At 40.2% G+C, this 24,294-nt stretch overlaps 1 protein-coding gene across 4 annotated transcripts in view; it reads right to left on the reverse strand.

Annotated features, from left to right (window-relative positions):
- Positions 1 to 23,808, reverse strand: part of UBE2D1 (ubiquitin conjugating enzyme E2 D1) — a 33,286-nt gene extending 9,478 nt beyond the window's left edge. Inside the window, exons 1-2 of one of the 4 annotated variants that reach the window (XM_059662685.1) lie at positions 23,549 to 23,801; positions 1,138 to 1,478 (exon numbers count right to left, since the gene is read on the reverse strand). Coding sequence is in view for 3 of the 4 variants with exons in the window: in XM_059662683.1 (XP_059518666.1) it covers positions 23,549 to 23,572 (24 nt within the window). In the remaining variant the exon portion in view is untranslated. Of the gene's footprint in view, positions 1 to 1,137; positions 1,479 to 23,548 lie in introns of all 4 variants that reach the window. The other 3 variants (XM_059662683.1, XM_059662684.1, XM_059662682.1) reach the window with 3 other exon arrangements.
- Between the last annotated feature and the right edge of the window lie 486 nt (positions 23,809 to 24,294).

Raw genomic sequence — 24,294 nt, forward strand, 5'->3', positions numbered from 1 at the left:
AGCATCCACCTATGAACCAGGAGGTCACGGTTTGATTCCCGGTCAGGGCACATGCCCGGGTTGTGAGCTTGATTCCCAGTAGGGCTTGCAGGAGGCAGCCAATCAATGATTCTCTCTTATCATTGATGTTTTTACCTCTCTCTCCCTCTCCCTTCCTCTCTGAAATAAGATAAAATAAACATTTTTTTTTTTAAAAAAAGAACTATACATTAGGACGGAAGAACCTTATTTAATTTGGAAGATCAAGGAAGAGAGACCTAAGCTGAAATCTAACCGAGTGGGAGTTTTGGGAGAAATGAGGTAGAGTGGCATAAAATGAGGTTGAAAGTAGGCAGAGGCCAGGTATAAAACTGAGAACAGTATACCCATGTTAAGGACTTGGGGTTTTATACTAGTGCATTGGGGAGGGTTTTAAGCAGTGGCATGATCTGATTTAAAAGATGGCTCTACTGGATAAAGTAATCTTGGTTGCAGGTTCTTGCTATTCATCTCTTTGAATATTTCTTGCCACTCTCTTCTGAATGGAAGGTCAGATAAAGAGCTTCACGGATAAGAAAAAGCTAAAGGAGTTCATCACCACCAAACCAGCATTATATGAAATGCTGAAAGGTATTCTTTAAGAAGAGGAAGAAGAAAAAGGAACTCTTACCATTTGCCACAGCATGGATGGAACTGGAGAGCGGATAAATACCACAGGATCTCACTCATTTGTGGAATATAATGAACAACATAAACTGATGAACAAGGACTGATCCAGAGACGGAGAGGCATTGATTGGACTGTCGGGACTTGGAGGGAAGGTAGGGGAGGGTGGGGGCAAGGGGGAAAGATCAACCAAAGGACTTATATGCAAGCATATAGGCCTAACCAATGGACACGGACAACGGGGGGGTGAGGGCATGAGCGGGGGGGGGGGGGGGGGTAGAGGGTACACATATGTAATATCTTAATCAATAAAAAATATTAAAAAAAAAAAAGATGGCTCTAGCGGTCTAAGTACCTGAATGGATTAGAGACAGGAAAGAGTAGAAGCTACAAGATTAGTTACTACAGGCAAGAAAAATAGGGGCTTGGACTGGAGAAGTGGCAACAAGATGAAAGTGGAGGGATCTGAGATACTCTGAAGGGCCTACCTACCAGAGGGTGTGATGATGAATTAATTACATGTGCAGAATAAGCAGAGAGGTCACAGATACATATGACGGTCAGGGGCAGCTAGCATGCACTCGATGTTTTGTTGTCCTCACGATCAATCCTCAGAGGTAGGTGTGATAATGCTCCCCACGTTACAGATGAGGAGCACGATGACTCGCTTCACCGTGTGTTCACAACACTGGTCTGTATGGGGTGGAACTGGGATTCAAACCCTGGAAGCCGAACTTGTGGCTTTTTAGTTCACAAATGTACTAATGTAGATGCCGTTTTCTGAGGTGAGGGAACACTAGAAGACAAGCTGACTTGGAAAGTAGACATAGAATCTGTGACCCCGGAGACAGCAAGGGAAATTTTATAGGACTGGAGCATAAAACAATACTGGAGCATAAAACAATACTGGGCTAGAAACTGGAAAATCATTGTCTATACCTGGTATTTAAAACCATGGGGAAGATGTAAACATTTTCTTGGGAACACATGTAAAACAAATACAGTGGGGCCTTGACTTAGGAGTGTCCCGACTTTTTTTTGCATTGAGTTGACAGAGTAATTTGAGTTAACGAGCTCCTTAACGAGCTCGGTCTTGGAACGAATTAAACTCGTAAGTCAAGGCCCCACTGTACTGCATTTGGTCAAATCTAACATGCCACCATAAGTCACATCCTTATTTTAGGCACCAATAATTAAGGAGGAATGCTGCCAATTAATTTTACGATAAGATGCATAAGGATTCTACTTAAAATAAAAATGATGTGCGCCTTAGAATCATTCCAAGATGGTGATTATTGCAGCGAGTTCAGCATTCTAATAGAGACAAACAAGAGGAGGAGGTGGTAGGGACAGGCTTTCTGGAGAAAGTGATAGGAGCTAAGCAACTGAGCCAAGTGCAAACTCAGGTCTCCCTCTTCCAAGTCCTCCAGCCCACTTGGGTACTTTCATTTTTGGTTTCCTTGCTGTGGTTTCCACAGCTGGTCAGTGCTTCTCTTCCAGACAAGAATTAACTAACAGAGTTAGCAGCTCCTTCCGCCCAGGTATAGTTAAGCAATAAAGAGGAAGATTTCAGTCTCTGCTTTCGCAATAGTGGTTAAGAAGCAAGGCTGTGAAGTTCAAGTCCAGGTCACACACTTGCAGCGTGACCTTAGGCAAAACATTTCCGCCCCCCCCCTCTCCTAATCTCAGTTTTCTTTCCTGTAAGGGACACTGCTGCTTTCATCCGTCGTTTCTATGACCAACAAGTGAAATGACACATGTAAAGTGTATAGCAGTCTCTGGCACACAGGAAGCATTCAAGTAAATGTTAAAATAATGTAAAATTGGTAAGAACCATCCAATTCTCTTGAAGCAGACTATAACTATTTAACTAGTTTAAATGATTGGGGGAGGAGCAGTTCCCAAGTCACAGCCCCATTTTAGAAGGACTGTGCTTTATTTAAGTTTTCTAATTTGGGCTCTTAGGAGATTGCTTCTAAAAATATTCATCATGTGGCGTTTTATAAACATTAGTATATATGGGTAAATGGGATTTATTTGCCCTTATTTTTAACTAGAAAACTAGTTCATTAGAAATACAGTCTCTAATTGTGGTTTAAAAACTAATGATTCATATATATATGATTTATTCTCATGCATACATATATATATATATACACACATATATACATATATATTACACAGATAATGCATATGAATAAATCATACATCATACATAAGTACATGCAAATTTATTTTGTTTACTAACAAAAAATAAAATCCAAACCATATTTTAGTTGAATCGTGTTCAGATTTCAAATGTGAAATAGTTCTTGAAATCCCATTAAAATATTGCAGAAAAATACAGGTTATCTTGTTCTTATATTTTTGTGCCCTGATTCTACCTCCTCTGTAAAGAGAAGTTAGAGCTAAGGACCAGAGAGAAAAATCTAACAGTGGAACTCCTGCAAAGGCCCGGCTCTTAAGCTCACTTATAGGAAAGAGGCAGCTGATGGTCCATCAAACATTCTTAATAGTCACATTGGCCATTACTAATAATGGCACTAATGCTTACACATCCTAGACTTTTTAGGAGGGTCTCAATTTCTAATATTCTTTCCCTTTGTCAAACCATGCCTGGAAATATGCCGTTACACTGTTTGGAAATATGTAACTAAAACTACAGTGCTTAGGTACAGACAGAATGACAAAAAAAAAAAAAAAAATCTAAAAGCACAGTATATATATAATACTCACCCTTAAAAATACAGATCTTGAATTTGAAAAAATAAAAATAAAGAATTCTGAGATGTGCTAGGAAGGTAAAGATATAAAACAAACAAAAACTCCAACCAATCAAACAAAACCCCACCTTTTTGGCCCTTAGTCTGCGGAGCAGCCAGTGTATTTTTAGATAAGACTTAAGAAATCAAGGAGCACACCCAGCCAGCGTGGCTCAGTGGTTGAGCGTCCACCTATGAACCAGGAGGTCACAGTTTGATTCCGGGTCAGGGCACATGCCCAGGTTGGTGGCTGGATCCCCGGTAGAGGGTGTGCAGGAGGCAGCCAATCAAAGATTCTCTCTCATTATTAATGTTTCTATCTCTCTCCCTCTCTCTCTCTGAAATCAATAAAAATATTTTTATAGTTGAGAAAAGATAAATCAGATAAAGTAGATTCTGAAAACCTGGAATAAATGTATTAAAAGGGAGAATTTAATGAGTATAAGTGGTCCTTGAAATCAAACTGTGATCTCCTGGTTCATAGGTCAATGCTCAACAACTGAGCCACACCGGCTGGGCATAACTAGCATTGTTATTTATCCAATTCTAGCATCACAGATAGAGTATCAGAAATAATTCAGTGATTCTTATGTTATTCCAGAAGGAAATGTTAGGATAGTAATCCCTTCCTCTGTTCCTCTCTCCACTCTCTGTAAGAAATAACACTGAATTAGACAAACTGCTCAAGTCCGTAGGATCCTTATAAGAGCCAACGATGAACTCCATTCTACTCACAGCTAATGGAAGCCCCTTCCAAAGAACAGTTCATGACACTGACACTCATTTCCTGAACACTTCTTATTATCCCACCACTACCCTGAAATCCAGAACGCACCCCTAGATAGCCTCCAATAACTGTTTCGCTAACCTCTCGGGCCTCTTGTCCAGGCCTTCATGGCCATGCTTTTATCCCATGACTGAAAGTAAAAGGTCTGAAAGACAAAATCTTTAAACTGGTTAATTTTTCATTAAGCATTGTAGTAGTGTGTGTTTGTTATAAAAGCAAAACCGTGTTTTGTAGGGGGAAAAGTTGGAAGAGCAATGTATAAATAGGTAAAAACCCACGAGACCACTACCCAGCCAAATCACTGCCAACCTATTGGAACACTTTCATCCACAGCTCTGGTAGGAAAGAAGCATGCCATGCACTGTTGGAGGGAGTGTAAGTTGAGATACAACCTTTTGGAGGGCAGTACGGTAATAACTGTGAAAGTCTCTGATCTGGTAATTTCACCTCTTAGTAATAATTGTCCAAATAGCCCAAGATACATACATAAGAATGTTTAGTGAGGTGTTTTGTATAATTACGAAAACCTGAGAATAACCTAAAGGTCCATCAATAAGGAAAGGTTTCATGAGATAGCCATATTAGGAAACACTGTGCAGTCATTAAAGAGAATGAGCAAGATCTCTATATATTGACATTAAAGAATGTTGTGTGAATATCATATAGTTTTTTATTGAAAAATACAAGTTGCAGTAAAGTATACCCATTAAATTCCATAATATACAAACATATTATGAATACATAGGAAATAAATAATACACACCAAATTATTAACAGCAGTTATCTCTGGGAGTGGGTTGTCTCTTTTAATTTACGTCTTCTACGTTGTTTCAGTTTTTTACAATGAATGTTTAACATTTAAAAAAAATAATGGTTTTATTCAGGCCCTTGTGTGTTTTAAAAGAGATGAAATGATACTGCTTTTTTTTAAAATCACATATACTATAAGCATTTTCTCTTTCATTAAAAAAGTTTCATAAAAAAAAAAAGTTTCATAAGGCAAGGAAAGACTAAGGAATTGTTATAGATTAGAGGATACATGTACTAAAGACACACAACTAAATCTAACACATGACCCCAAACTGGATTAGGGATAGGGTAAAAAAAACTTGTTATTTTTGCAAAACTAAAATTATTTCAAAATAAAAAATAATATAAAGCTTTATATATAGTTTAAAACAATTCATTATTTTCTTTCCCCAACTTGCTTCTTTCCCTATATCTATTAATGAAATACTAATCTCCCAGTCACCAGGCTCAAAATCTCAAGATTTTTTATTTTATTTATTGACTAGAGGCCCTGTGCATGAATTCGTGCACTGGTGGGGTCCAGCCAGCCTGCGCCGATGGGGTGAGGGGGGGCCTGATCAGGAGCAGGGTTGGCTGACCGGCCCTGCCCCCTGGTCGAACTCCCGGTCCAGGGGACAATTTGCATATTGGGCTTTTATTATATAGGATTTTAAGGAAAGGGGAGAGGGAGAGGGAGAGAAAGAGAAACACCAATGTGTTGTTCCACTTATTTATGCATTCACTGGTTGATGCTTGTATGTGTGTTGACTGGGGATCAAACCCCCAACATTGGCATACCGAACAATACTCCAACCAACTGAACTGCCCAGCTAGGGCAGCACTGATTTGATTCTTCTCTTTCTGACTCTTATATAGTCAGATGAAGAGTACTACAATATATTTACTTCAATATCCATTACATTGCTTACCATAGTAAATTAATTATATTTCAACTATAACTGCTTCCCATTACTCTATGCATTACTTTCATAATAATCTTTTAAAAGCACAACTCTATTCATTTCATTATTCTACTTAGAAATTTTAAGTGGCTCATCATTGCATATTAAAGATCAAACTCAACCAACGTTAAGTCTTTTCATTATCTTGTCTCAACGTTACACTTTCAATTGGGTTCCCCCTCACAAACGTGCCCAGTATTTTCCAAAGAACCCTCTTGGGTTTTCTAAAACAGTTTTAGGTGGTCTGTGAGATCAAAATTACTTTCATAATAAAACTAAGAGGTTATCTGCCTCTTTCATTCCCAATATCTCATGAGTATACAGTGGCACTTTCCAGTTTAATGACATGATATAGTAACAATGAATGTAAAAGTAGATGTCTGTGAAAGTCTCTGACCTGGTAATTTCACCTCTTAGTAATAATTGTCCAAATAGCCCAAGATACATACATAAGAATGTTTAGTGAGGTGTTTTGTATAATTATGAAAACCTGAGAATAACCTAAAGGTCCATCAATAAGGAAAGGTTTCATGAGATAACCATATTAGGAAACACTGTGCAGTCACTAAAGAGAATGAGCAAAATCTCTATATATTGACATTAAAGAATGTTGTGTGAATATCATATCAACTGTCACTATAAACCTAATGATGAGATCTGAACAGGTATAAAACAATGCAACTCTACTTTTTTGTTGTTGTTTTGGAAAATATAGTTCTTTTTAATAAAAATGTTATTTAGGTTAATATGTGATGGGTTTATCATTATTTCTAAATTCTAAATATATTTAAATTTGTTTTTAGTTTTCATATGGCAAACATTAATGCTATAACCCATACAAATTCTTTGGGGCCCTCAATACTTTTAATATAAGGGGGGTCCACAGACCAAAATGTTTGAGAACCTTTTTGTGAAGTCAATGTTTCAATCTCACATCTATGTTTCTCTCTCTCTCTAAAAATAATTTTTAAAAATCTTAAAAATAAAATACATGCTATTGCCACAACTCTTTTCAATTTACAGAATGTGTGAGATTCTGTTAGAAATGTTTGTTTTGGTTTTTCCAGTTTAGAAGACCTCAAGACTCTAAATAGTCCGTCTTTATTGTTTACTTAGGATGCTGTGACCTGCTTTCAGGACACAGTTTTGGGTTGCTTTTCTTAGAGGAGTTAGGGGTTTGTGCTGAGCTGACCCAATCTTCCAACCACCGGCAATCCTTGGTGACAGAGCTGCAGTTTGTGACACAGAGATGTTTTGTTGCTGCTGTTGTTCCATGCTCAGTTTAAGCAGCTGCACTAACCATCGCGGAAGTTAATGAAGCACTTCCAGATCCTTCCTAACAGGGATCAGGATTCTGATTTATACTCTCATCCCAACTCTACACTCCCCTATATTGCAGAGGTTTAATTTAATTGTATCCGATTATGATGCTAATAAACATTCTCACAAATCACTGGTCAGGCACATTTTGTTGATGATTAAACTGGGCATGAAATTCAAGGAGAACTGATTTGGGGGGCGGGGGTTGGGGGGGCATAACTTTCTAAGATGTGATTTAAAAGGTATAGGAAAGAGGCCCTCTGGATTCTTAGAAACTTAAAAGTAATTGTATCTCCAAGAAAATACATGTAAGAGAAGCTATAAACCCTAAGGGTCATCATTTGAATGTGTTCATTACAGTTCAGATACACTTGGGAATCCAGGAAAGAAAGCTCCCCCTAGGATAGAAATGTGATGCAGTAAAAAACTGGTATAAATACCTTCACTGACACAAACTACCTTCTCAATAAAAAATACACACAAATACGAAACATTAAAAAGTAAAGTTATGAGATATGGTCAATTCTGAAAAGCCACACGGGATGCCTCAGAATTCATTTCCTACTCTACCCACACTACACAATACCGACCTTAAATAAAAACAACCCGTATTTGTTAGCAGGTAGATTGCTGGAGCACAGTAAAAGTTAATAATTTTTTTTTTGTATTTGCCAATTATTACAAATAGCAGTCAGGGCTGCTGCATTCTGTCACACAGGCTGTGTGCGCCAATTCCAAGGGGTGCCATTCAAACAAACCTCAATATGAGTGGGGCCCTCTGGTGCTCGACAAAGCTCCATTACTGAAAACCACACGAAAAAAGAAGTAGACAACATAACCTTTAAGCCCAACCTAGGATGGTATCACTGTTTTGAATGAACACATAGCACTTTTGATGTAGAAGCAAGTGACAGTGTTTGACATCTGAGTGGAGAATAAGCACTTATTTTAACTTGATTTCATCAATGTGCTGAGAATGGAAAGAAAACAATGGCAAACGTGGAATTCAAAAAGTAAAAGTAGCCGAAACCGGTTTGGCTCAGTGGATAGAGCGTCGGCCTGCGGACTGAAAGGTCCCAGGTTCGATTCCGGTCAAGGGCATGTACCTGGGTTGCGGGCACATCCCCAGTAGGAGATGTGCAGGAGGCAGCTGATTGATGTTTCTCTCTCATCGATGTTTCTAACTCTCTATCTCCCTTCTTCTCTGTAAAAAATCAATAAAACATATTTTTTAAAAAGTAAAAGTAAAGACAATGACATTCTGGTGAAGGAAGAAGGAGCATTTTTTCAGTACATGGTGTTAGGGCGACTGGGTATCCATATGGGGGAAAAAGTGAACCTTGACCTTCCTCCCTACCTCAAATCATACAAAAAAATCAATTCTAACGAGATTGTAGGTTTAAATATAAAAGGTAAAAAAATAACGCTTTTGAAAGAAAACATACAATATCTTCATAACTTTTGGGAAGGCAGAGATTTCTTAAAGAGGACACAAAGCACACTAATCATGAGAGAAAAGTGGAAAATGTGGACTTGATTAAGATTCAGAACATCTGTTCATTAAGAGACACATTTAAAGTGTGAAAAGGCAAGCCACCAAATAGGATGTATCTGACAAAAAAGAATTCCTGCAGATCAATTTTTAAAAGGCAATACACAGGGTTTGGCCAAAGTAGGCTTACAGTTGTTAACACTGAAAATAATACAAGAATAGATTGTTTTTGCATACTCTCAACTGTAAACCTACTTTTGCCCCACCCAGTACATATCGGAAGTGGCTCAGCTTCATGAACCATCAAGGAAATGCAAATTAAAACCAAAATGTTATGCCACCACATATCCAACAGAATTGTTAAAATGAAGAAGACAGAAGATTTTTGCACAGCAAAGAAAACCATCAACAAAATGAAAAGACAACTCACTAAATGGGAGAACATATTCAGCCAATGATACATCTGATAAGGGGTTAATATCCAAAATTTATAAAGAACTTATACAACTCAACACCAAAAAAACATCAATCCAATTAAAAAATGAGCAAAGGATCTGAATAGACACTTCTCCAAAGAGAACATACAGATGACCAAGAGACATATGAAAAGATGCTCGATGTCACTGATCGTCAGAGAAATGCAAATTAAAAGCACAATATCACCACATACCTGTCAGAATGGCTATTATGAATAAATCAAACAAGTATTGGTGAGGGTGTGCAGAAAAGGGAACCCTTGTGCACTGTTGGTGGGAATGCAAATGGTACAGCCACTGTGGAAAACAATAAGGAGTTACCACAAAAAAAAAAAAATTAAAACTAGAATTGCCTTATGACCCAGTAATTCTACCTCTGGGACTATATCTGAAGAAACACAAAACACTAATTCAAAAAAATGTATGCGCCCCTATCTTCACTGCAGCGTTATTTACAATAGCCAAGGTTTGGAAGCAGCCCAAGTGCCTATCAGTAGATGAGCAGATAAAAAAGCTGCAGTACATTTACAGAAAGGAATACTACTCAGCCATAAAAAATAAGAAAATCTTACCATCTGTGACAGCATGGATGGACCTGGAATGTATTATGCTAAGTGAAATAAGCCAGTCAGAGAAAGACAAGTACCATATGCTTTCACTTATATGTGGAATCTAATGAACTAACAAACACAATAGAACAGACTCATAGGTACAGAAAACAGACTGACAGCTTGTCAAAGGACGGGAGGCTGGGGGGCTGGGTGAAAAAGTTGAATGGTTTAAGCAAAAAAAAAAGAAAGAAAAAACTTAAAGACACAGATGACAGTTTGGTGATTGCAAGAAGGGGGTGGGGGTAGGTAGAAGAAGGTAAAGGGAGGATAAATGGTAACTGAAGGAGACTTGACTTTGGGTGGTGAACACCATACAATATACAGATGATATATTATAGAATTGAACACCTGAAACCTATATAATTCTATTAACCAATGTCACCCCAATAAATTCAATAAAAATTAAAAGAAAAAGACAGAAGAAAGTACATTTACAGAATGGAATACTACTTGGTAAAGATGTAAAGCAACTGGAGCTCTCACATGCTGCTGGTGGAAGAGGAAAAGTTTGACCGTTAACACTAAATGTGAACACAGGGATACTCCATGACCCAGAATTCTACAGCCAGGTACATACTTAAAAGAAATATGTAGAATTCATATACTGTCAAAGATGGCTATCAAATAATGAGACTAGTTCTAAATCCATATAGGAAAAGGACTTGTTATAGTAAACACACTGTGTATATGTACATATATTGTGTGTGTATGTGTGTATCTGTTTTATTTCTAGTGACTTTTAAAATCTAAAATGGAAATACATAGCTGATCCAATTTCTTCTTCTTTGAGATAAAGTAAACTTAAAATCAACCAACCTTACGCCTAAACATAGATCAATCAATAATTATTATCAAAGTGGAGAAAGTATGCCCCAGACAAAAGCAGTCTGTGTCAGAGAAGCAATTTGCTATTCTAACGTGATTAACATTCAAATAAAATAAAATAGAAAACTAATAGGGCATTTAAATTTTAAAATATATATATGATGTAGTAATTAAAAATAGATTATAAGTTATTGTCCCTGAATTAGAACCGGGACCATAAAAGCACTGTCAGTCCTCAAAAATGTGTACTTCATGGACTGTTCTAGTTCAGATTTCTATAACCAGATAAACACAAAGAAAAGTACTGAAAGGTCTGAAACTGAATTTTAAATTGGCACAGATGGCATGTTTATAACACCCCCCACAATATGCTGAGTGTTCTCCATAAAACCAACCTAGACACAGTCCCTGCCTCTGGGGACTTAAAATCTAAAAGTAGATGAGGCAGTCTAATTCAAAGAAAGTAAACAAATAAAAGGAAACAAAGAAGGGAATGTCAGAGAAGAGAGGCCTGCATTAATCTCTCAGCTCCCAGAAGGGTAACAGTCCAATCTGAACAGTGGAGAATGAAAGCTAACAAGTCAGAGCGGCCTTATTTTACCATCAGACTTCGTATGACACTATCCAGTAAATATTCTCTAAAAAACTATGCTGACCACACTGAAAATGCTTTGTTGTTCTGTAGCTTCAGCATTCAGAAGGTCTACATCTCTGCAGTAGGTAGACTATATACCCCACTGGGTGTGTGGGAAGGACGTTTAACAGCCCATGCAGAGCGAATGATTTACAGTCCATAATCTAAATTACTAAATCCAAAGCACATGAAGGCATTATTTCAAAAATCCTGGCTCAACAGGCAATTAATTAATATGACACAACCATCAAAACTCCTAAAACAAGGCAGTGATTCTTACTGGACTGCATTTTTGATGTGTCTCTAAAGGGACATATGAGCTATATTTGGTTGTCTGTAAATAAACATTTCATGGGCCTACAGCTCAGACTCTGATCTCCTTATCCAGTTGACTAGAGCTATTTAAATAGAAAGATGTTCAACAATGGCCTGAAATGTTTCCAAACACAGACCCTCTATAAGGCCTTGAAGTAAAGAACATCTTTATTTTAAACCACGTAGATTCTTCCTGGAAGACTTCAAAATGCTGACGACATCCAATTAATTAAGTTATAGGAACCAAACTCCCTTCAACAAACTGGTCCTGGCAGCTTCACTGCCTCTTTGGACCCAATATCTCTGGAAAAGACTGTCTATTAAAAATAATAATAATGATGATGATGCAGCCGAATTCCACACAAAAGAAAGAAGATGGAGGAAGCAATGACACTATTGAGTTTGCACATCAAATTAGTATCTATTGAATCTGAACTATAGAGAGCACAACTTAGAACAATGGTTTGAGGTTAGGATTAGGATTAGGATTCCCAATGCCTCAGACCTGTAGCCACTTTCCCCCAGTGCTCTCTACGGCAGCCACGGTGACTTTTCAATTTCCCCAAATACTATCTTGCCTGTAATTTATAATATTTCAGAGAAGAAGGGAAAAATAGAAACATCAATGATGGGAGACTGCCTCCTGCACGCCCCCAAGTGGGGATAAAGCCCACAACCTGGGCATGTGTCCTTGACCAAAATTGAACCCAGGAACTTTCAGTCTGCAGCTCTGACGCTCTATCCACTGAGCCAAACCAGCTAGGGTTTGCCTGTAATTTAAAACATGGCTTCCTTTTAAAGAGAAGATTCTCAAATTACCTCTTTTTTTTTAAAATATATTTTATTGATTTTTTTACAGAGAGGAAGGGAGAGGGATAGAGAGTTAGAAACATCGATGAGAGAGAAACATCGATCAGCTGCCTCCTGCACACTCCCCACTGGGGATGTGCCCGCAACCAAGGTGCATGCCCTTGACTGGAATCGAACCTGGGACCCTTGAGTCTGCAGGCTGACGCTCTATCTTCTGAGCCAAACCGGTCAGGGCAAATTACCTCTTTATATATATAATACTAGAGACCCGGTGCACAACATTCATGCACTGGTTGGGGGTCCCTCAGCCCATGCTGCGCCCTCCTTAGCGTTGCTGTGGAGGTGGGAGAGGCTCCTGCCACTGCAGCCGCGCTCGCCAGCGGTGAGCCCGGATGCTGGCTGAGTGGTGCTCCCCCTGTGGGAGCACACTGACCAGCAGGGGGCACCTCCTGTGTTGAGCGTCTGCCCCCTGGTTGTCAGTGAGTGTCATAGTGACCGGTTGTTCCACCGTTTGGTCAATTTGCATGTTAGCCTTTTATTATCTAGGATCTCCATCACAGAAATTACATAAAAATACACCTTACACAAATCCAGGATATTTCAATAAAAACTGTATTTGAGTCTACTTTATTAAGTATTATAGTAAAAATGCACTTGATCCAGTAACCCAAACTCTAAACCTTGGACTCACCAACTGATTCCTTCTTCCCTCCAGGTCCCACCCTGCCTTCCCTCCTCCTCACATTAATCAGTAACCAGGTGTTCAGATTCTCCTTCCATCCAGATCCCTCGCACTGAAAGGGTCTCAGGAGGAAGCCCACCCCATAGAAAAATCAAGGTCCACTACAAACCTGGAGGTCACGGTTCAATTCCCGGTCAGGGCACAGGCCTGGGTTGTGGGATGGATCCCTGATGTCGGGCATGCAGGAGGCAGCCAATCGGATTCTCTGTCATCATTGATGTTTCTCTCTCCCCCTCTCCCTTCCTCTCTGAAGTCAGTAAAAATATATTTTAAAAAAATAAGTATTAAAAAAAAAATCGAGCAGCCTAAGTGCCCATCAGTAGATGAGTGGAATAAAAAACTGAGGTACATCTACACAATGGAATACTACACTGCGGTAAAAAATAAGGAGTTCTTACCATTTGCAACAGCATGGATGGAACTGGAGAGCATTATGCTAAGTGAAATAAGCCAGTCAGAGAAAGACAAATATCACATGATCTCACCCATTTATGGAATATAATGAACAACATAAACTGACGAACAAAAACAGATCCAGTGACAGAGAAACATCGATCAGACTGTCAAACCTCAGAGGGAAGGTAGGGGAGGGGGGGGAAAAGGGGAGAGAGCAACCAAAGGACTTATATGCAAGCACATAGGCCTAACCAATGGACACAGACAACAGGGGGGTGAGGGCATGAGTGGAGGGGGAGGGTTGGGTGGGTAATGTGGGGATAAGGACACATATGTAATAACTTAATCAATAAAGAAATTTAAAAAAAAATCGAGGTCCAAAGGGCAGAAGAGTCTGAGAAAAGCCAGAGGACACACATTTCAGGCTAAGACAAGACAAAGGTTCAAACCACAGAGACACTATTACAGTGTCTGGGACAGACTGGAGAAAGAGTCTGAAGAGACTGCCCAGACCACTGAGCCTAGAGACTTGACCTAAAGTCAAGGATTGGGTGGGTCAGGCCAATTCAAAAAGGCTATGTGGAACAAATACACTATTATTTTTCTCACATACCCCTCTTTCCAAATATCCTCTGCCACCATCCTAGCTCACACCCTCTTTAAATCTCACTTGAACAAATACAATGACATCTTCACTGACCTTTTGTCCTCTTATATTTCTTCTACCAACAACATACTGTGGTCAAAATCATCTTCTTAAAGTACCATGTCAAAAACTTTCCATGTTTTTCTTTAAAAAGAAAAAAATACACACACACACACACACACACACACACACACACACACACAGATATCCTCCTATACAATAAAGGCTAATATGCAAATTGTCTCCATGGGCGGGAGTTTGACCGGGAGTTAGACGTGTGCTGACCACTAGGGGGGCGGCATGGAACATGGCGGGCGTCAGCGACGCAGTGTGCGGCAATGGAGGCATTCATGTCCCATCTTAAACATCATTTCCTTAAGTAGCTTTTCCTTGACCCTCTTCAAAGGGTCCCTGCTATATTACCAGAGTACTATGCTACACTTCCCTTTTCATGGCATTTATCAAATTTATAATCACAAATAGCAAGAATGCATACCTACACTGTGATTACGGTAAGAATGTTACTTCCTTATTCAAAAACCTTCTGCTAGCTTCCCCAAACTTCTGCATTAAGTTCACATTTCTCAGCATGGATCTTTCAAGGCCTTCCACAGTATAAACTTTTATGGTCTACTATTCCCAAAAGCAGGGTTATCTGTTTCTTCCCAAATAAACCACATACTCTCAAGTGCTGTTATTTCTGTAGCTTTCTCTATGAACCTGGTTGTCCTGTCTTTAAAATTGCTACCCTTTCTTCCAAACCCAATTCCAACTTTTCCATAGAATTTTTCCTTATTTTCCCCATATAACTTTGTCTCTCCCACCTTTGACTTCCTTCCTGCTCAAAGATGTTGTATTTTCCTTGTGGCATTTTCCTAAAGCTGCATAGTTGTTATGGTACTCTTCTTACCCTTGTTTTCTATTTCTTAGGTAATGCTGGTTATGTTATACCTTACTTTTCTATATATCTCATTTCATTTTGTATAGGCCTTACATACAAAAAGTGCTCCATAAATGCATTAACTTGTATGGCAGTTGTCTAAATATATGTATAAAACAATCTTTCAAGTACAAAAGACACCTGTGAAACAGATGGAAGCTAAATGGAATTAGAAAAGGATGTAACCAGTACAAAAACAGAAATATACCTTATTTGCATCACAAATCATTGCTCTTTAATCAGGGAGTAATACATCGTTACGGACTCATTAATCTTATACATTAAGACGTCAACATTTATTTCAATTCTGACATCTCAAAGTAAATAGAATTTTAACTCAAGTTTCCTACAGCAGCAGACACAGTGCCACTGCTCAATGTTTATTTTGTGATCATTTTTGCTGTTGGCTGAACAAAAACAAATAGCAAATAACATTATCTAGGTGTGCCTAAAATTATAACCCACACGAATTATCTAGTTCATTAAATTTCTAGATCAAGAAAATAAAGACAGTGCGTTTCATGACCAAGGTCACAAAGCTAAATCTAGGACAAAGGCCCAGGACCATCTGACTTGCACTGCAGCACTGCTCCCACCCAAAACAATAGTCACCTGAAGGCTATAATAACTAGAGCACATTATTCTCAATCAACATGAGAGCCAACAGGGCTCCAGTACTGAATTACGGTCATTTGCACATTTCCAGCCACGCTCAAGAGAAACAAAAGTGTGATGAGTGAAGGAATGAAAAGGAATTCTTTTTTATCTTTCCCAGGAGCCTTATAACCTTCTAAAGGGTTAGAAATGAACACTACTTCCTAAGTTCCTGAGGAGCGTGTTTGTGTTCAAAGACCTCTGAGAGGCAAGAAAAACATGATAGGAAATTACATAAAACTTTTCAAAATACATAATAGAATTTTGACACATAACAGAACATGCAACATACAGCGTTTGGAATGAAACATTATCAAAAGTTACTATTTACTTCATAGTAACCAAGAAAGGTGGTGCTTCAGGAAAAAAAAGAGAAAAGAAAACGAAAGAAAAAAAGCTAACAGGCTATTTCTTTAAACCTACTTAAAACACACACAAACCTGCCAATATTTAGCAAATATTTGATAGTATCACTTCTTATAGCTCTAGTCCTAATAACTGGCATATAATGGTCATTTATAAGCATAATAAATTAATTAATCTCTCTTAGTACCACCCAGTACTATTCTTGAATACTATAGTTTGTATCAGTAACTGTAAACTACTGCTACATGTAGTAGAAAGGAATTGGCACTGACAGTTTGTATCGAACAAAAATGTTCCAAGGCCAGAACATTTTACATTAAGCGTATGTATCTATGTAAGTACATAAGTGTAAGTGTGTTTGTGTGTACAAATATGTTCATTTGCTCTCTCTATATACATATATGTATAAATATATGGAATGTGTTTTGACAATATTTATTTTAACTAAGGAACTTATGTATGGAACAGTGATTTTCAAACTTTCCTTATAGCAATTCATAAATAACTAAAACAAAAGTTTCACGCCCTAACCGGTTTGGCTCCGTGGATAGAGCGACGGCCTGCGGACTGAAGGGTCCCAGATTCAATTCCAGTCAAGGGCATGTACCTTGGTTGCGGGCACATCCCCAGTGGGGGGTGTGCAGGAGGCAGCTGATCGATGTTTCTCTCTCATCGATGTTTCTAACTCTCTATTCCTCTCCCTTCCTCTCTGTAAAATATCAATAAAATATATATTTTTTAAAAAAGTTTCATGAGGTAACACCACCCTTACTACACTCAAAGCACTACTATTTTACATTCCATTTTTTAAAATGCTGTTTGTGATCCACTAAACTGACTTGCCACCCTGTTCTGGAAGCTCATAAAAGTGCAAAAAAGACACTGGGAAGGTGTAAGCCTTAGTGTGGCCTTCATTCCTTAGAAATAACCTAGGCCCCATAGACAGCAACCAGAAACTGGTAAGATGAAGTCTAGAAATTATTTAATATTATTCATTCAAAAGCTATGTTGAGCACCTGAAGGGCACTATTATTAAGTAAAAAAATACAGACCATATTCTGGGCCATAAAACAAGTCTCAAACATTTGAAAGGAGTAAAATGATAACAGATCTTCTCTGATAACAGGAGAATTAAATTAGAAATCAATAACAGAAAGCTATCTGTAAAATCCCACATATCTGGAAAATAAATAATATACTTCTAAATAACCAAAGGGCTGAACAAGAAGTCAAAAGGGAACTAGAAAGTATTTTTAACTAAATAAAAATGAAAATACAACACATATCGAGGGAAGCAACATCACAGGCAGAGTGTTACTGGTTTCGAGGAGAATGGGCCCAGCCACCAGATCTGCTTGGTTCCTTCTAGAACAATCCAAACTATTCACATAAGGAGGGTGGCCACTTGGAGTGAAAACCATCGATTATTATTACTGAAGGTTAAGATGAAAGAACCAGCCCTAGCCAGTTTGGCTCAGTGGATAGAGCATCGGCCAACAGACCAAAGGGCACGTACCCTGGTTGCAGGCTCCTCCCTGGCTAGGGCTCTGGTCAAGGCTCGTGCAGGAGGCAACCAGTCCATGTGTTTCTCTCACATCGATGTTTCTCATGGTCTTCCCCTCTCTCTTACACTCTCCCTAAAAATCAATGGAAAAATATCCTCGGGTGAGGACTAACCAAAAAAGAAAAAAAAAAAAAGAAAAAAAAAACCAGTCCCCCCACCTCACCCCTGTTGGAAAGGGGAAAGGGTTTCCTAAATCTGAAAGGAGACTAGGACTCTAATCAGCAACCTGGTGTCATCGAAGGAGGAGACAGCCACACAAACAGGATAACCTGACTAGAGAGCGGTGGGGGACACATCCGGAAAGAGGCAAGAACAGAAGCTACAGCGCGTGGTGGTGAGCTGATGGGCAGCACTACTCTGCAGGCTTCAGCATGGTGGCCTCCTCCCCATACTGAGGACAACTCCTGGAACACAGTGCCTCTTACTGCTGTCCACTTGAAGCTTGTAATTGAAGCTTCATAGAGTCACCCAGAACCAAATTAAATGCAGGAAAACCTCAGCTTCTCAGAGGCCAGCTGGACTAAGGCCAGAAAGAGAACCTCTCATGCCCTCAGGCAGATGCTCTGAGGTGGCCGGAGGACCCCCCCTCCGCAACCCCCAATCTTGCAAATCTGGGTTCTATTATATATCCTAGTACTTTTATTCCAGCATCACAGGGGTAAGAGAAAGGGCCGTATCTCAATACCTGTTTTAATTACATAAAATATCAGTTCATCCACTGTGTAGAAAGGGGCCTGGGGATAAGAGGGTGTAGACAACCATTAACTCAGCTTGATGGGGAGTCTTAGTCTTACCATTTTGATCAGTGGCATTCATTAAATGTTTTCTCTGTGTTTTTTCAGGGAACTAAAGTGAGTAAGGATGCTACTCCGCTCTTCTGAAGGCAATTCCACATCCTGCTAGGCTTGGTTTTTCTAATATGTGCTTGGCTTCCTAAAGCAAGCATAAAACAACCTTATTTAGATCTATGCTATTTATTTCCACAGAGAAGGAACCTCAGAACGTCTTAACTATTAATAGGCTATCTCGTCCTTTTACACCTTTTTTATGTTAAAGAAAAATACACGGTACAGGGGGAGGGGGACGAAAGACAGTTTAATTGCAAAGATTTAAATGCAGAAAAAGTCACATGGTGGCTTTTTAAAAAAAGAACACTTCCTCCCCCTCTTTTTTTTTTTTTTATCTACCAAGAAGCATAAATAGTATGTTACTCCTTTAAAAAATATTTTTTGAAATTATATCCTTCTTTATTGAAAGACCCTAGAGTCTTAGATTTAACCTTGTAATCTGAAAGTCTTTCTAACATACATGTGCAATCTAAACAGTTGACTACTACTCAAAGCCACCATAGGAACTAAACAGCTATATAAATTCATAAACAGTTTCCTCAAATGAAAACCCCACAGAAAATGATGCTTTTGACAGAACATCTTTTCTAAATCCTTTTGGAGGAAAAAAATTTTAAGTGATGGAACAAAGCTAACAAAGTTATATTATTTATTCACCATGTGAAAAGATCCAGTGTACATTACTTCAGAACAGAGATTTACAATGTATAATCAACATACTGAGTGATGAGCCAGAGAGAATGATTAAATATGCCAAGGTCTTCATTATAATACCGCTTTACATCTGAATAGAACAGTCTGCAAAGCACTTACATCCATAAACTCATTTGACTGCATGTCCTTCAATTTAAGTACAATAGATATAAGTCCATCTGAGTAAGAGAAGTGATGTACTGAGATGTTTAAGAACATGGACTATAGAGCCAATTGCCTGGTTTGGAATCCTAGCGTTGCTGTGATTCTGAGTACATGACTCAACATCTCAGTGTCATCATCTATAAAATGGGGGTAATAATCATTTCTACCTCTTGGACCCACTAAGGATTAAACCAATTAATATATGTCAAGCATTTAAAACAGTGTCTAGCACAGAGTAACCATTATGTATCATACAATGTAATTGTACTTATCAGCAGCATCACTGTATGAACAAGGAAACAAGCCAGTAAAGTCACACACAGAGCCAGGAATAGAAACCAGATCTTCTCCTATTTGAAGCTCCATCCAGAGAGCGCTGGGTTTGTTGTTGTTTTTAGGTATCCTAAGGTTTTTCTACACTGATATTAACAGTTTAATGTGGAATTATACTAATCAAAACAATTCAGCAGCTCAAAAAATTTATAAAGTTGTGTTATAATCTATGTTTATGAATATTTTAAGTCAAATTTATTATTTTAAAAAACAAATATTTCATTTTAGGGACAGAACTGTACATTAAGGAATAGTTATGTGTTGCTCTATTTGCAGAACAAAACTTTTGCTTCACTTTTCAAAAGATAGACCAAAAAGGCAACAGTCTATCATATCATATCATGGACATTAATTCAACTTCTTTAGCAAATAAAAAAGAATCCAGAAGGAAATACAATTAACCCTTGAACAATGCAAGGGTTAGGAGCACCAAACCCAAATCAAGTGCACACATGAGTTCTGACTTTCCCAAAACTTATGTTGTCCCTCAATATCCGCGGGGGATTGATTCCGGAACCCCACACAATACCAAAATCCACTGATTGGCATACAGTCGGCCCTGCACATCCACGAGCCCCTAACTGTGGATCAAAAACATTACAGTATTTATTGAAAAAGAAAAAGAAAATCCCGCATATAAGTGGACCTGCACAGTTCAAACACATGTTGTTCGAGGGTCAATTATATGCTAGGACGATGACAATGTCTGTACTATGATTTCCTTTTTCTTTCTTTCTGGTTTTCAAAACATTAAGTATTGTGATGTAAAATGATTTTTTAAATGATTTCCAAAAGAGTTTATCAAGATTTAAAAATAGCATTTATAGAACAAACACTTAGAAATTAATTCTAGAAAATAATAGATGGCCAGCTGAAACTGCCTCTTTTTTTCAGACTTGTTTTAGGTATCTTTCCTCAGACTTTGTTTAAACTTCTTCCCTTTAGGGATTTAGGTGACTGTGATAACATGTTCCACTGGATCTAAAAATAGGGCATGGGTGTGTAAATTTATAAGCTGACATGCAAAACTGGCACTAGATGTCCAAATTAGAGCGTTAAATCATTTAACATATACTCTAGTATAAAAATGTGCTTTAAGCATTGATACGCACATGCTTTGTAGATACTGGATATACAATTTTAATTCAAGCATATTTAATATTTGCTTGTGAAGAGCTATGAAGACATAAACATTTTAACATTCTCAAATAGTCAAATCACTCCTTAAGAGATTAACTTAGACAAAGTACTCCTCCGCTCCAGGCCTTTGAATAATGTGCGTAGACTAGCACATCTCTGGTTCTCAATGTTCTTTCACCCCAACCCATCTGAGGGATGCAACTTCTTTCCCTTTGCTGCAGTGGGGACAGCCTGAAAATGTCCCACAAGTGATCATATACACCACCCTAGACGCTGTGCCCCTTGCCCCGCCCTCCACCCCACTCCCTTCTCCCTTCCACTCCACCCACCCCTGCAGAGTTCTCCGAGGTTATGCACAGCTCCAATGTCTGCCACTTTATGTACAGAAAAATCATGCCATGACCTGGAATGTATCTGACAGTGTTACTTTAAAATGCTTACAAAGAAGCGCTGAATGTTAACATGCATCTTCTTTTGTGGGAACACGCAAGGTTCAAACAGAATCTGTACGCTGATGATAACAAGGAGGGCTTCATCACTGTGCAAATGGCAAACAACACACCTGCCCTGGAATTGGCTTCGAATCAAGGAGGGGGGTAAAGGGAGAGGAAAAGTAGGGTATCCAACAGAATAATGCCCACTCAAGTTTGAGGAAATGGTTGGAACATGTGATTAAAGGAAAGGCGGTTTGTGTAAGTCAAGTTTTCTGATAGCAGAAAAGGAATGCCAAAATACAACACATAGAGATGTGATGTTATATGGTCCCCAATTCCTTCTTCCAAATATCAATTTTTGCAGGACTGACATCAATTCTAAGTGTTTTTTTATATCAGTCACTAATAATAACCAATAGCTATAAAAATATGGTTTGGGCATATATTATAAATACAAGTCAAATACACTGGCTCAGCATGATTAACAATGAGCCTGTATGGTATTTACAAATAGTGTCCTTTTTCTTTGAAGGTCTCCTTACTGTGGACAAAATCTATACTATTTAAAAGCTATTGTATGTGCAAAGTCTTTATGAAAAATTCTCATATCTAGGAAAAAAAGGAAATGGAATTTTACAACTTTTTGGGGAAAATGTGTGTTGTTTAAGTGTCAGCCGATATGACATCATCATTAATAAGTATAGAAGGCATGGCAAGAATTCCGGCTGGGGCTTCGAAATTATGGTTAATTATATGGGGGAAAAATGTGTAACTGCATCATCTCCAAACCAGATAACATATTCATCAATAAATGCTGATTATTAGCTATGTTTTACAGTAAGAGGACCTTTAAATGGCACAAAAAATAACACTGATCCACAGGTTTGAACAACAACAAAAACTGACTAGGTCTGAAAGTTGCTGTCCTCTGTACTAGAAGATGCCACCAGTGGTGACTGAAAATAGAACGTATACATCTCTGTTCACTGCGCTATTGATTCATGCCAGAAAAAGTTGATAAAATGTTTTGGTGGGCATCAATTTCCTCTGAAACCACTGACAAAGCATGCTGTCCACTGTTGGCTTAACTCGCTGAACGCAATTTAAAAAAAAGAAAATTCTCAACGTTCTCCACAGGAACAGGAACTATGAACTGTAAAACCTAAAACTTGTGTTAAGGGAACAGACCGATAACTCAACAAGAAATAAAACTGAAGAGAAAGAAAATGCCCTGACCTCAATTTTGTAAGATGTTCACATTGGAAACAGTAGCAATAAATACTGGGCGAGAGGACAATCCCTCACAAAGAGCTGGAACGGATAAATATTTCTTGAATGAATATATACATTTCTTCCTCATTCTGTGCCCATGTGTCAAAGCATCAAGCAACCTAATTTGTGCCCGTTTCTGTTGTGTCTTGAACTTCACATATAAGTTTTATCATGAGGGGGGGTAGGAAACCTGTTTGGCTTGCCTCGCCATGAATCACAGCCAGGAGGTCATCTTGTTGTGTACCAGCAACTATGTTTTCATTACAGCTATGTGACCTAAAGTGGCAGCAGGAGAGGCACCAAAATAGAAGGAGCAGCAGGCTTCTCCTGGCTTCTCGGCCCCAAACGGGCTTTTCCAGCCCATTCTGGTATCCGAGCAAGAGCCAACCGCAAAGGAGAGAGAGAGCAAACCCAACAGCTCCGAGGGAACAGGCTGCAGGCCCACCACACACCTCCCCTGCCCTCCCCGGGAGCCCGGGGAAGCAAGAGCAGAAGGGGAACGGGCTTAATAAGAAAGAGCGAGAAGACACAGTGTGACAGGGGCCGAAACGAGCCCCGTGTCGGGCAGAAGCCCAGCGGTGACCGCGAAGCACAGATTCCGGGCAGATCGGGAGGCGAAGGGACATCTGCCTCCCCGCGGGGGCTGGGAGCGCAGGTCCGGCGCGAGCACAGCGGGGCCCCTGCCCCCGAGCACCTCCGGCACCGGGACCGGGACCGGGACCGGGACCCGGACCTGCCCGTGCCCCTGCTCCCACCTCACCTGCCCGGCGCCCGCTGGCCCGGCCCGCGTCTCCCGCCGCGGGTCCCGCCCCTGCCCACTCGCCCATCCCGCGCCCTCCCGGTGCGTCGCTGGAGACCACCGCCCGCGCCCGCGAGCGAAGGGGCCGCCGCCCGCCCAGCTGCCCCGGGCCTGTCCCCGGCACTCACTTTCTGAATCCGCTTCAGCGCCATGGGTCAGGGAGGACGGCGGGGACACCGGCCGGCGGGGGGCGGCTGCGGGACTCGGGGGGCGGAGGTCGTCGCGGGCGCGGCTCGCTGGCTCCTCGGCTGGCTCCGCGCGGGGGGTCCCCGGCTCGCCGCTCGCTGGCTCGCTCCGGGCGCCCGTGCCAGTTCCGTGTGCGCCCGAGCGCGAGTGTGCGCGAGTGTGCGGGCGGGGACGCCGGCGAGACTCTTTTGTTTCCGCTTTTGCTTCTGGGAAGGAGCCGGGGCCCTCCCCGCCCGCGCCCCGCCCCGCCTGGCACACTGGGAAGTGTAGTTCCAGCCCTGTCCCCGCGGCCAGCCCCGGGCGGGGTCCGGTGACTCACCGCTGACCGCCACCGGCTGCCCGCCGCCAGGGGCCGGAATCGGTCTCTGCAGGCTGATCCGGGTCCAGATGCTGACCACGGCGTACCCCATCTGTAGAATGGGGGTAGTAAATGAGCTCATAAAGCGCTCGCAGGAATTTGTAATGGGCTGCAGCTGATCTTGTTATTCTTACAGACTCCATTCTCTTCTCAAATATACGAATGTCTCATCCTCCGCACGTGCACGGATTCACCCCTACTCAGTTCCTATTGCAGAAGGCGCCTCCTCTATCCGATGCTGCCCTCGCATTCTGCTCCTCCTTGGAGCTCCGAATTCCGAGCCTCGCCTTCACCATGGGCTCCCTCCCTTGCGTTGACAATCCGTGTCCG

This window comes from Myotis daubentonii, chromosome 13 (assembly GCF_963259705.1).
Source record: "Myotis daubentonii chromosome 13, mMyoDau2.1, whole genome shotgun sequence".
NCBI lineage: Eukaryota > Metazoa > Chordata > Mammalia > Chiroptera > Vespertilionidae > Myotis > Myotis daubentonii.